Source organism: Ictidomys tridecemlineatus, chromosome 4, assembly GCF_052094955.1.
Source record: "Ictidomys tridecemlineatus isolate mIctTri1 chromosome 4, mIctTri1.hap1, whole genome shotgun sequence".
NCBI classification, from domain to species: Eukaryota; Metazoa; Chordata; class Mammalia; order Rodentia; family Sciuridae; genus Ictidomys; species Ictidomys tridecemlineatus.
The window spans coordinates 72896276-72911253 of NC_135480.1; the positions used below are offsets into that span (position 1 = coordinate 72896276).

Here is a 14978-nt window from a genome sequence, read left to right on the forward strand (position 1 = left end):
TCCTAGTAACTTGGGAGTCTGAGGCAAGAGGATCTCAAGTTTGAGGCTAGCCTCCATAACTTAACAAGACACTGTCTCAAAATAAAAAGGGCTGGGGATGTAGACCAGTGGTTGAAGGCCCCTGGGTCTAATTTCTAGTACTGAAAAGAAAAAAACAAAACAAAACTAGTGGGATAATTTCCAGCCCATCAGTCCTGTCATTTTGATGAAGTGAGTTTATCAGACTTTCCTAGAAGTCTGTGAAGAATATGGTATGGCATCCCTGTGCTTAATATTAGGGAAACAAGCAAAACTAGTGGGCTAGAATCAGGTAGACCAAATATGGTAACAGGAATGGGCAAGCAAATACCATTTGTGCAGATACTCCTTTTAAGGATTTCCCAATCATTCATGTTCACTGAAAAGCTAAAGCCTAAAACAAACAAAAACAAATGCTACCATCCTAAAACTTCTCTAAATCGTACTGACTAAAAAAACATTGTTCTAGTTAAACAGTCTTTTAACTTCTGCTTCTATTTCAATAAAATAATCATTGTAAATCTGAGTCTATCTCAATTAAAAAAAAGGATCCCAAATCTCTTTTCTTACCCCAGAGATATACTTAGAATAAAGTATCCAAAAAGCCTTAAGGAAACTGAACTCCTGGAAAATGACATGCTACACAAGTCTCAAAGGGTTTTATGATTGTCGTTCAAGCTCATATGTACCCTTCCTAAAGCAGCAAATCTGTTTTAGCCAGAGAATGCAATGGAACAAGGTAGCATCAAGGCTTGGTGTAATTTGTGTATACACAGGCATAGCTGGAAGTAGGGAAAACAGGGGTGGGGAGACAATCACCCCAGATCTAGCAATGAATCTTCTCTCTAAAGGGCTTCCTGTGTTATTTAACTAACTCAAAAGAATTCTAAATAAGCTCTCAAAATATTACCTGTATAGACCCTTAAATAAATAATGTCCTTTGGTGAGCAAAGGAGTACTAGATGTATCAAGATGTATAATGGAAAATGAATGCCTGGAGATATCTATTTACCCACTCTCTGCTGGCATTTCCACTCCTCTCCCAATCACCTAGGAAGAAGTGACCCTACTCCAAACATGTTCAATCACAATCCTTGGCCACACATTGTCATGACTGTGTATCTCTAAGTCAAAATGGTGACAACACACCATCACTTCAGAGACATTATCCTTCTAATTATGGTTTCTGATAGCTTCTCCTTGCCTCAGGTTTTGAGCAGAGCAGATGACCCCTGTCAGGCTGCGTGTGCAGCTTTTTCTTTCTCCTCTCAACAGGACCAAGCCCAAGTTCAACTCCAGAGGAGAAAAGTCCTCCCGCCTCTCCTTGGCCAGAGTGAGCTCCTGAATTGAATACAGGGCCTGTATTCAATCAATACATTTTTGCTAAGTGTCTAGAAAAGAGTGGATATTTATTCTGTGCTTGCACACTGAAGGAATGTCCTGTGAGGCCCCAGACCACCTTTTTGGATTCATTTTCCAGCACTTACTCCCATACAACATTTGCCAACACACTCAACTGTTTTTGTCCTCCAAACAGTTCTTTTGAGAGCTCTGTAGATGCTAGAGGAATGGAGGATGGTATGGCAGAAAGATATGGGCTTTGAAAGTTATCAAAACTAGGTCCAAATTCCAGTTCTGATTCTTCCTAGATGGGACATGGGAAGGCTATGGAGCCTTTATCAACTTTCAGTCTTCTTACTTGTGAAGATAGGGACCATAGGATCTACCAGGCAGGAATTCTGAGATAACTCATCACACTGTTTGCCTGAAAGTGCTTTAGAGTGGAAAGAGGCCAAGAACTCTGAAGGCTCCCAGGACATCTCCCCGCTGCTTCTCTGTTCAGAATGTTGCTCCTCATCCTTAGACCCAGCTCCAGCACTGGGGCACCCTTTGCCTTGTCCCATGCTCCCATGGCCCCACCCCTACAGCACTCACCACACTGTGTCCCAGTGATCTATTTGCACATCTGTTTCACCCACTCATCTGTGGACATAGCAAACTCCTTAAGGACAAGGATCACATCTTAATCACCTTTGTAACCCAGCATAGTACAGAGCCTGGCACAGAACTGATACCCAATAATAGCTGTTTGTTGAGTGAAAAAAAAAAACAGTGAGCAAATAAGTACCTAGCAGCCACCCTGCCTGAGTCAGGCTAGAGATAATGAAGAGCCTGTCACCGCCAAGGTTCCGTGAGCCATGCTCCACTGCAATGTAGGGTCTTCTGGTAAGACAGGACATCCTCAGAACAGGAAAAAAACACCACAAAATATGGTACCCATCATCATTCTTGCTAAAGGAGACCACAAAACCTTGTAGCATATCAACCCTCAGTTCTCTTCATTTGTTTGTGTTTGACTGAAAGGTACTTTGTAGGAATCTTTGTGCTACTCTTGATCTGCTCTCACCTAAATGACTGCCAGTAAACCCCAGCCTGTGCACAACAAGCACAGGCTGTAAGAATCAGACCACTAGAAACAATGGCCCCTAAAAAAGACTGGTACCATTTTGGTAATAAAGGGTTTTTGACCCCTTTGTTATAAAGTGGCAAAAGAATTCTTTAAAATTTAATAAGTGCCATTTGCAAATTTCCTAACACTATCATGGCCACTATGTTTAATAATCCCTTTTTTCTTTTTCTTAGTCATTTGTCATATTTTGTAGATGACCCCACGTGTGTGATACCAAAGACCAAGTTTTATAAAGATATGAACATGGAAAAATTCCACCGTGATGCTATTAAATTTTTTTCTTCTAACTCACATTGATTGCCTATTTTTCCTGAACTGTAACTTCACCAAGCAAATTAGCACTGAATTTTCTAATTGTTGTACCATCTAGTTGAAGTGAGCAAAGGGTATGTTTCTTGGGACTGACACTTTTTGTCCTTTACCATCCTCTACACAAACAGTGTTTAGTAGAGAGCTGAGCACAGCGAAGATCTCAGCAAATACCTGTGGGCTGGTGGGAAGAATGAAGACCCAAGAGCCTTTGGCCCAGAGAGGACACTGCCCTGATGAATGTCCCCATTGTTCTCTACCCATCCCCCTGTTCCTTTTGCTAACACGAAGCATCTGCTTTGTACTGAACCACATGCTTGGCAGTTAACATGCATCATAGCACTTAGTCCTTATAATTTCAACAAGATATATAAAGAATTTAGTCAAGTACATAATCTGGTCAATTTGCCTCCTAAAAGCCAGATCTAAACCCTATCTGATTATTTGTTCACTCATTTATCCATTCATTAATTCCCTTTCAGATGCCAGGCACATGCTTGGAATTGTGCATAAAAATTAAATCTACAACCCTAACTGCCAAGGTTGACGCTTTTGGGTGCACAGAGTGTGAGGACTTACAGAGGACAGCCAGAAGAGCAGTAATGCTTCCTCTCTGCCTTCAGCATCTTCCCCACCAGACCCCCCTTTCTCCTTGTGATCATAGGCACACACCCAGCTTCCAGCTCTTCAACATGACTAGGCAAAGGCCCAACATTATGTGTGGGACCTGGTTGATGTTATCTAGTCTACTGTTGCCCGTGAGAATCAGTAGGCTGACCAGAAAGATGACTGGCCCATTCACCAGTCTTTTGTTGTTGCTTAATCCCCCAATATATTCTGGGCAAGCTGGTAAGAGTATAATTTGAAAGTACTCTTAGATGTTTATTTAGACTGTGAAATCTGAAAGAAACCTTATATAGTCACAGATGGTCTCATTTTCAAAATGAAATGATTCAGGCCCAGAGAAGTTAGGAGACTGGCTGAAGGTCACACAGAGCTGGGACCAGAAGCCCAACCTAATCTCAGCTAGCACTCTTTCCATTACCCTGTCCTGCCTCAGAGAAGCAAACATGATTTTGGTTTCTAAGACAGCTGTCACACTTGACTTTTTCTTGGTAGAAAGAGTGGTAGAAACCTTTGATGGAGAATCTAGAAACCAACATAACTGAAAGCAAACTGCAAATGTTTCTAACAGTGAAAAATGACATGAAATGCATCTCTTAGAGTGGACACAGCATCCCCACAATCAGCTGAGGCGCAGCTCAGTGCACAGGCTTTGGAATTGGATCAGTGCTAATCCTGCAGGGCACTTATCCTCTTCACCCTATTTCCTCATCTGTTGAGCAGATTCAGCTACGCTGTTCTGAGGATGAAAGGAGAAAGTGTATGGGAAGCTCTGTGTGCAATGCAGTCCCTGGATAAATGATGGTTTCTTTCCTCTTTGCTTTCACAGAAAACATTGCCAGAGGTCCTGGAAGTCAGTTCTTCAATGACAACTGGCTTCATTTAAAAGGAACTTAAGGTCTGAAGGAGGCAGCTGAGAATCATAAGATGTGGTGGTGGTTGAGATGGTATCTATTGCAGAAACGCCCCTCACTGTAGATGTGGTTTGCCTATATGGGGGTTGGGGACGTGGTGCTGCTGTGGTGTTCAGACAGGCATGTGCAGCAATTTCCTGCTGGCAGTGTGACGCAAAGCACAGGAAACACCACCTCTACAGTGTGTCATTTTCAAACCATAAAAGACTAAAATTACATATGTGTGTATGGTAGTGTTCCCTTAGAAGGCGGGGACAAGGTAGACAGAGACAGAGGGCAGGGGTGGAGGAGAGAAAAACATCCATCCTGATGTCTGCTTCCTTGCAGGCAGGCTTGTGAAATGTCTCTGCCCAAGAATTAGAAATGAGGATAGCTTGGGCCCAGCACTTATGGCTACAGGGAGAGAGCACAAAAGACAGTTGCAGTGGCAACAGTGGCCTAGAACTGTTATCCTGTCAACTGTACTCCCAGAGGCATCACAGAGGACATTCCCCTGGGTCCAAGTCCATATTCTACCACTAGCAAGTTGAGGAGTTTAGGAAACAGGCATTTCCCCTGCATGATACTCAGTTTTCTCATCCATGAAATCAGGGTGGGAGTTAACTCACAAATCATCTCCAAAGTGTCCTGAGTGAGCTTGGATGTGAACAATTCAAAGCACTGAATGTATTGGGAGCTGGCAAATGCTAAACATCACATACAACCCTACTGAAAAGGGTTGTGCAATGTCTGAGATGGTGGGCAATAGTGCTGTGATCTATTAGTGAAGGCCTCATGGCTAAGGCCCAAAAAGAGTTAGCATTTGAAAGACCAGTCGAATTTTAGTGGCAGGTTTGCCTTTTTAATGATGGTTTGCTTAGGCTAATACTGTAATTATGTAATTGGTGTTTCCAAGACACAAACTGACTAGGAGAACTGGGGCATTACAAAATCATGTTAGAAAAAAAATTAGATTTTAAATTTGCAAGTGATAATCTATTAAATGTAAAAAGGCCACTAGATGGTAAATTCCTTGAGGCTGAGATCATGTTTTCAATCATCCTGGAATTCCCTTCACATCACTCACTGTTCAGGGTTGTTTCTTGCACTTAAAAGGTACTCAATTAAATCTTACTGCAATAAATAATACCATTTTAGGAATCATTTTCTCGTTAAGAAATCAGACTAGTAACCAGAATCTTCTGTCCTTTTGTAGAGGCACAGGAGGAGTGGCAAATAATAGAACTGAAATGTATCCATTACCTATCACATGTCAAAAAAATTAAGAATTATTTTACTTAGTCCTGACTTTATCATTTAAATTTGACATTATGGTCATTCTCAGTCTCTGAGTTGAGCTCAGAGAGGTTAAATAACTTGCCTAATGGAGTTGATTAGTGGTGGAGAGGGGATTTGACTCCAAGGTTCATGAAAGGGAGTTCTTGCCCTGTATTATGATTTAATTTTTAATGTTTCTTCCTGGAACAAAAATAGCATAAGGCAGAGGGAAAAGCAATGGACCAGGAATCTTTATTATCATAGGTTTAGCACTGACTAGTGTGACCCCAGGCAAATCATTTCCCCTCTCTGGGAAATTATTGTCTATAAAATTATTGATATGAACCAAAAAATCTTCTTTCCAGAGCTGTCAAACTGTAACTCTAATGGAAGAGGCAAAGGCAAACAGCTTAGGGGTGGTGAAGGAGCCCATGGTGTATCATTTTCAGAGACCCAGTTCTGGTCCAGAAACAGAACAGCTTTAGAACCATTCCCACAAGACCCTTACATTCTAAACCAAAAAGGGACATAGCAAGATTCTTCTTGTATGAAACAGGTCATGATCTGGGTTCTTGCAGTGTCCCCAGGCTGTGAGTTTGTACCCATCTGATCTCCATTAGTACATACTGTCATTCCTTCACAGCCTTAGAATCTTGGACCTGCCATGGTCAAGTCCACAGAGGTGCTTGGTGCCTGCCTAGGAAGAAAGTCTCCCACAAAAGTGGTAGATGGACATTACCCTAAGTACATGTACGAAGACACGAATGGTGTGACTCTACATTGTGTACAACCAGAGACATGAAAAATTGTGCTCTATATGTGTACTATGAATTGAAATGCATTCTGCTGTCATATACTATATATTAGAATAAAAAAAAGTGATAGATGGAGCTTGACTCACACTAGATTTTGTCAGCCAAGCCTTTTACCTATCATTTATTTACAAAAGCAAAACATAAAGGCTCCACCCTCAGCAGCTGCTAGGACACCCTCAGAAATAGAAGACCAAAGGACAGTCTGCAAAATCAACACTGCCAAGAGATTTGCAGCATTTTTGTGATGGCTAAAGACTGGCTGGTACTTTATTCCTAAATGGGTGTAAAAGTCCCTGACGTGGAAATCTCGGGGTTCCTATGAGCAACTTAAGAGAACCATGTTCCTGAAAAGGCTTTATAAATTGTGAATGGATAAAGCAATAATGCTATCAAGAGGCTGTGGTGAAGGATTAGCATCAATTCTGTGCCCCAGGGAGACATTGCTCAATACCTGCTGGGAACAGGAGTAGTGCAAGTGGCTTGAGGGAAAGCGCATGATCCCAGTTTCATGATTACCATTCAGTGTCTTGCCTCACACCACACAACCACCACCTGGATTCCAGGTGCCAGGATGACCTGTCTGACGAGGAGGCATTAATGGATGAAGACTTCCCTCTCACTCTGACACTTACTGTTCATGTGAGCTTGAGCAAGTCATCTGACCGATCTCAATGTCAATTTCCTCATACATCAGATGGGATAATTATATCCCACACAACACTGTGTGCATAAGCCCTTTGTAACTCATTAAACAATGTCTATGCACGAATTATCGCTACCATCATACAGTCTGCAGTGCTTGAAGGAAATTTCAGCATGTTCTTTTATAATATATCCATGTTCAATTAATATCAAAATATGGAAAACAGTGCAAATAAATCCATTGTTCATGGTCCTTTTATTCCAGGAAGTAAGAACATGGCTTATGCCCCTTTTGGTTAACTCCTGTGACAGGGACCATAAAATTAGTACAATCAACATTCAAGAGGCCTTTCACTGCCTTCAAAGCCTAAGATTACACAAATAATAAATGGGGGTCTGGACTATGCCCAGTTATTCAACAGGCTGTTGTAGTGCTCTTTGTATCACAAAGGTAAGTGAAAGTGGCAGGAATGTTGACATGGAACATTCGGGTTCCACCCAACAAGGGTAGTGTGTTCAGAGTTGCCACTCCTCTTTATGGGACTCAAGCCTAAGGAAAATTTGACTTGCTCAGAGAGTATTTTTAATTTTGCTATTAAAACTGATACCAACATTTCTGAAAGTATGCTGACATTTGAGCTTCTTCTCAAATGTCTTTTATTTTAAAAATTTTATAAAGTTTTAAAAATTCTAAATTAGTTCATGATTCAGTTAGAAAAACATGGTTTCAGTTCTCAAAATTAGATATAAAAACACACACATATGGATGTAGTTATATATGTTTGTACCTATTTCATTTTTAACTCGGTGCTTAAGAAGTTAAAGGAGTGCAGGTTTTTGTTTATTTTCATTTTTATTTTTATTTTTTCTGTTGAGACGGGGGGTGGTGGATCTTGGCCTGTGTTGCCCAGGTTGGTCTCAAACTCATGGGCTTAATTGATCCCCCAAACCAGCATCCCAAGTAATTGGGACTTCAGGCATGTGCCACTGCGCCTGGCTTAAGTGTTTAATCAAGACCTTATTTCTGGCAGACATCCAATGGAGTAATTTAAGAGACATGAGGAGGAAAGAGTTCTGTCCAGGAAGTAAACCTAAAATTGGAACCCATAAGTTTAGGCTCCAAGTCAGAACTACCACTTATGGTTGAAAACAAAACCAAAAAATGCCCTATTTTCTTATGTACTGCCTCTTCCTTCCTCATGCCTGAGGAGTCCTTGGCCTCTTACCTGACTCTCTCCTCTTCGGTCCTCTTCAGGGCAGCATCCCGCTGCAGAACCTTCATAATGGCCTCTTGTTCCTCCTCTGTCAGGAAGCTTAAATCAATCATTTTGAGAAGTGAGCATAAAAATAGTAGCAATAAATGTAGCTTAAAATTCTCAAGGCTCAACAGTCAGGATTCTAATCAGAAAGATCAAAAGGTTCAAAAATTAAATGAAATAATATCTTGCTTAGTCCTGTGGCAAAAGTCTTGTTTTCACTCAGCAAAAGTTTTTGGGGGGTTGACAGCAGAATCCTAAATGCCCCTTTCCATGAGGCAACAGTGGTCCGTAGGATGACCTCACGAAGAGGCTTTCAGGAGGATGTGGAATTCCTTGCTAGGGCCTTCAGAGCATTCTTAGCATGCGTCCTCTCTGGACCAGTCTGACTCAGATGCAGTCTATTCTCTCTCCACCTGGTTGTCAATTTGGTGAGTGGCAGCAACATTGGAGTCTCCAACCTGGCAAATCATGAGACAACAACCGGAGAGAAAGTGAGAAGCAGTTCTTATAAGCACTGCTCAGAATTACAAGATTTTCAAACTACTATATGAGATGGTCTCTGAGATGAGAGAAACCAGTTCTGCCAGCTTCCTGAGCATGTGGTAAATGGGTCACAAAATAAGCTTCAACCCAACTCCAGACTGCCAAGATGCAGAGCACACAAAAATGCCTGTCAATGTTTAACGATCACCTGAGTAAGGTATGGTTACAGAAAAGGAACTAGTTCTCCACTAACTCCCAGCTAAAAAGTCAAGCTAAAGGTAAGAACAGGGAGATGTGATTCCAATTGTCACATAATTATGGATAAGAAGCTAGAAATAAAAATCATAAATGCTCACCTCTTCACAAGTAGGAACATTCTAATGGAGTACATATGAGTTCTGTACTGACAGGAGAACTAGTATTAGGTAGAGGTAGTTTGCAGAATAGTGGAATTGTTATTATTCACCAAGTTGCACCTCTAACCTTTGCTGGGTCTGAAGGAAACTACCAACCTTGCCTCCCTTCATTTCTGAATACTTGCTGGTATGTATATACAAACTGGGAAAAAGGAGGAAAGAGACAGAAGTTCAAAACATGCCACCATCTACAGCAAGCAATTTTTTAAAAGTTGTTGATAGACCTTTATTTTATTTAATTATATGCAGTGCTGAGAATCAAACCCAGTGCCTCACATGTTAGGCAAGAGCTGTACCACTGAGCTATAACCCCAACCTTACTGCAAGCATTTTTGAGTAGCAACATAGGTAGGAATCCTACTTTATTGAGGCATCTTAAATGCATGTGAAATGAAAAGGTAAGACATAAAGAATGCCAAGGCCAGACAGGACCTGAAAATTATCTACTCCAGGATCTAGGTTCTTTTAACAAGCGAAGTGCTGCACATACAGGAGACACTCAAAACCATGTGTACGACAAGTTTGAAAGCAACCTCACTGAAGAACAAAACAGAGTATCTACACTACTGAGTGAAGTTTATGAATAAATTCCTTGCAAACCATAACGACTGAGAAGTATTTCCTCTACTACTTGCTAGCTATAAGCCATTAAGCAAATTACCCACCACTCTGAGGCCTTGTTGCTCATTTTACCTAACATTGGGCTATCTTTACAAGTTATATAGTTAATCCTTAAAAGGATTAAATAAAATAATGAATTAAAACATCCCATAGCTTGCATCCTGTACCAAAACTAGCTACTAAAAATACATTCTAGCTTCCTCTCTGAGCTCACACTTTTGTTCCATCCTGCTAAATAAGATTACACTTGATTATAAATTTTTCTTTCCTCATTCGTGTTATAGCTTTTTCTAACCTACCCCATGAAGTTTGGACTTAATGGACAGAGCAGTACTCTGATGATCTTTGTTTTCTTTTCCTACATCTTTTGCATATTACAGTGACTACTTAATTCAATATTAAAACAGTAATTCAATCTTTTAAAAATTTAATACACTTCTGTATGTTATTGCTTCCTTGTCTTGAAAATTACTTATGCTTCAGGAAAGATCAAAGTTACCAACTCCAGGGAGCCTTCCCTAACTTCCATAGTCAGAGTTAAATGCTGTGATAGATTAAGTTACTGTACCTAACTCCTCATTCCCTCCCTGTAAGAGACCTGAGCCTGAACCACGTATAGCAGGGCCATTCCAGCTGACCTACAGATTTGAAAGCAAGAAATATATGTTGTTGGAGGCCATTGGAGTTGGGGGTTGTTATACAACACATTTGTAGCAGAAACTTGATTGATAAAAAAAGCTTTGTCTTCTTCTGTATATTTCCACAACCCTAATGCTTCACCTTCAATCTCTCTAACTCTAAATATGAATAAATAATTCAGTAAATGAATGAATGAAATTAATCCAAATATTCAAATCACCCAGACATGGCCACCTCAATTCCTCCTTTCATTTCATGTGCAGTAACTTCCTCAGAACTCAAAGAGGGGCAAGCATACAGATTTACGCTATATTCTGGGAACTGTGTGCCCAGTGTGGCCTTACCCTGCCATCCGCTTCAATAAGAGATTATTTTTAAGTTCAAGGAGTGGGGACAGGAAGAGAGTAAAGGAGAAAAACAACTTAAGCAGCCCAGCAGTGGTGACTGAAAGAGCTGCTGAAGGGGGAAATGTTGGTTTCCACACCTTCAAGGGCAACTACAAGCTGAAGTGAAGAAGCCTCTAAGAGTTAAAAGTTCTCCCTTAAAGTAAGCTGTTCACAAGGCAAAGGACAGTGTTCTCATTTTCCTAAGGAATGAAGGGCTAGAACCCTTCTCTTCCTAATCAGGGGTCACTATCCAGCCAGATTTCAGGAGAGTGCTCAGGTGGCAGCGAAGACTCTTCAGTACCAGTGTTCACCCAACTCCTGCTACTCTGGATGACGGCTGAGGGCTCAGTGAACATTTCATTCCTTCCTACAACCAGTTGAGAGCCCAGCATTATTGTACACACCAGAGGTGCAGCCATGAATAATGCTGAAGGAACCTTCTGCCTTTGTGGAACTCACATGTTACTGGGAAGAGTACATGATCAAACTAAATATTAAAAAAATGAAAAATTTAATTGAAAACCTAAATAATTAAATTAGGTAACATGTTGGAAGGTTATAAGAACTATGGAGGAAATCAAGGCTGGTAGGGAGGAGAATCATTATGTGGGAGAGTGGGAAGACTTGGAGTTTTAAAGATTGGCTAGGGTAGGTCTCATTGGGGAAGTGACATTTGAACAAAAATCTGAGAGAGATGAGGAAACAAGCCATGCAGATGTGAGGGTCCTGAGGTTGTCTGTCTATTCAAGAAAGCTCAAGGAGACCAGCACTGGTATAGCAGAGTGTGCCAGGAGAACAAGAAGAGAGGTCAGAGAGGAAGTGGGTCAGACAGCATGTAAGATTTCTAGCTTTTACTTTGAATGCCTCCGTGTTAAGGAAGGACAGGAAAAAAATAAGGGAATAAACACATGCCTGGCACTTTTTACCCATCACCTCATAGAATCCTCACAATGAGGGAGGTTTTATTTCTTTTTTTTTCTGCAAAGAGAATGAAGCCAAATGAGGTTTTGCACCAAGTGAGACTGATATTTGCCAATGAATTTGTCAGAGTAAACCACCCCAATGCTGACATCTAATTTAAGGCTCCTCTCCACCTGGATTCCTCAAATTAAAGAGGCAAAACAAAACTCTTCTGTCTGTGGATCCTCATTCTCTTCTTAAGCATTAAAGAATCACTAGCCCACAGCTGGCATTCAGCAACGGGCAATCTTGATGCAAAATAATGAGAATGAATTTTGTCTTCTATAGTGTTTGTTATTCTCACCAGACCTTCACAATAATCTCCATAAGGGAATGAATATAACCAAGTCTACAGGGATTACTGATGTGTTTGTTGAAGGAGTAGTTCCTGGGCTGAGCAAAAAGTTCTCCTTGCATTCAGCCCTCCCACCCATCTTCTGCATGCTCTTGAGTGACTTTCTAAAACCCAGATCCAACCAAGCAACATTTCTAGTCTTTAAACCCTTTACCAACCTCCCATTGCCCATGAGCTAAAGCTAAAAATACCTAATGTGACCTGTTAAGCTAGGACTTTTTTCCTCTCCAAGCTCTTTTCCTTACACTCCAGGCATTCTGCACTTCAATTCCTTTTGCCTTCAGGCTTTGCATATGCTGTTCTTTCTTCTTAGAATACCTTCCCTCTTGGATCTTAACCCCTGTGTCATTTACTGGCGTTCCCTAACCTCTCAAGGCCAGGTAGGTGCCCTCCTGTGTGCTACATTAGCACTTGATTTCTTCTGTCACAGTACTCATCACACAGTCTCAAATTTCTATCTACTCATGTTTGTCCTCCACAGTTTATGGGCATGGTTTGGGTCCGTGAGTGCTTACTATATCCAGGATCTGCCTGCCACTCAAATAGGCACAAAAGTATTTATGCACATTAAATAAACAAACAGGTGGAAGGGGATTAAATTTCTACTTCCCTTAACAAGAACCTGACTCAGGGCCTATAAGTGAAAAAATCAAATCCATATTCATGGGAGTTCTAGCTCCAGGTCTTGCATGTGACACTGTGATTTAAGTCACATGACTAAGTCTTAATTATCTTCTGTGTATGATGAGTACATTCCCTTCCTTAGGGAAATTACTGTGAGACTCTGGAGAGAATGCAGGACACCATAAAAGACAAATATGAAACAACAAGCAGCTCTAGGGACAGAAGCATAGAAATTTGGGGGTTTCGAATATAGTATGTGCTCAATTCTTATTTTCCATGTGTCATCCCTGCCATATCATATCTATAAAAGCCAGCCCCTCTTCTTGTCAACTCTCTAAAATTTAAACAGTTAGCACTCACCTTTGATGGGAAGTAAGAAGAAGAGCTGGGTTTAAAGCCCTAATCTCAATCAACTCATCTGACCAAACCCAGGTTCCATCCCTGTTAACAAAAGATTTTCCTTCCCAACCAACGTGTTGTGCTGCAAGGAGGGGCCCAGAAAGCATCTTCTCCTGTCCCAGACAGCTGTTGGTCTATCAAAGCCTACAGATTCCAAGGAAGGAAAGGGAAAACTTGTGTAAGTAGTGACTCTCACATGATGAGTTTTGAGAAGAGAAGCAAACTGTTCTGAAAGTCCCATGACACGGAGAATAAAAACTTGAAAGAAAAAAAATCTAGGCAGTAAGAAAGCAGGAACAGACATGCTTTGAGTTGGAAACAATGGTGCTTGGCAAAAAAGGAAACCCCTGATCAATGGATTCATCCCTCGTGGTAACACTTACAAAACCAATCATTTCTAAAATTAAATGCTTTGTAAACTTCTTAGATCATGATAGCATCAAAGGATGATGGAACAGTCCACAGGCATTTCAGGAAAAGGTGAGAATGGAGTAAGCTGAGTTGACAACCAGAATCTTTGCTTGTCTCCCTCCCAGCAGAAAGGTCTGCCCCCAGTATCCAAGACAAGGTGGTCAGTAGGCCACCAGGTCCGTGTGCCAGGCCACGTGCTAAGGTGGTAACTGCCTTGCTGGGCTACTCCATTCCTCAGGCTCACTTCCTACCATGATTTACCTACCTCAAAGTTCCACCTGTTGATTCTGTTTCATCCTGTTCTCTGGGACGGCATTCAGTTAACTCTCCCTTTCACATAATAACCGAGAAGAAAGAAATATTTCATGCTCTCCCTGAGTCATCTTTGTTGAGAGGAAGGTAAACTTCCTCTTTCCTTAACTATTTTTCACATGATGTTTTCTAAACCTCTCATGATCTTAGTCATTTTTCTCTGGACTAAAAAATGAGGAGGTAGTGCTAAGTGCTTTACATTAAGCATGATCCCAAGTAATCAGTTTGACCACCCAGAAAAGAAGGTATTCTCCACATCATGTACATGAGAACACCAGGGCTCAGGAAATTAAATAATGTGTCTACAGTTGCCCAACCAAATTGTAATCTGAACCCAACTCTGATGGTTCTGAAGCCATTGTTCTTGATCTTTCACTGAGTCACCACCCTCAAAGACTATGCAGCCAGACAGAGGCAAAGAGAAGACCAAAATCCAGGTTTCCTAATTCATAATCCATTTCTCTTTTCACTACTTTCCCTGCTCTGTACCTTCTACTTCCTGCTTGGTCATTTCCCATGGGTAATCTGAATTGTCTCTCACACATGGCATGCTCTTCTGTGCACTACTTTTTAGGAATAGAAAAATGATTGGGTCTATTGGGTTTGCTTTATGGATAGATATGGAAACACCAGACAGAGAAAAAAAAGACACCTGTGTCAACATGCAGGTATTATATTTGTTCATTGGCTTCTTGGAATAGCATAGATTCCTGTAACCATAAACCTTTACTAAAAAAACAGACTTTATATATTTAAACTCAATCAGAATGGTTTGTTATATGATTATAGAGAAATATATTTAAGAAAAGCAAATTTTGCCCACGCAAAATTGTTAGAAAACAAAGCTTCATGAATATTTTCTTATTTCTTCATGGTAATGGCTCTCAGCACTCTATTAAAAAAAAAAAAAAAGCACACAAATCACTCATCCTAATGTGTTGCCCCTAAATTGGACTTCTTAAAAAGAATAAATTGTTTTGAAACTGGTTCGATGTTGCCTCTCAAAAAAATATAAGTTTAATTAATCAATAAAATGAATAAGTGAAATGAACCTATGAAGAATT

At 40.7% G+C, this 14978-nt stretch overlaps 1 protein-coding gene across 11 annotated transcripts in view; it reads right to left on the reverse strand.

Annotated features, from left to right (window-relative positions):
• Positions 1-14978, reverse strand: part of Sytl2 (synaptotagmin like 2) — a 104472-nt gene that overhangs the window by 53513 nt on the left and 35981 nt on the right. For all 11 annotated transcript variants that reach the window (XM_021725148.3, XM_040285062.2, XM_021725150.3 and 8 more), the window contains exon 2: positions 8276-8766. In XM_021725148.3, coding sequence (XP_021580823.2) covers positions 8276-8376 — 101 coding nt within the window. In that variant the 5' untranslated portion in view covers positions 8377-8766. The remainder of the gene's footprint in view (positions 1-8275; positions 8767-14978) is intronic.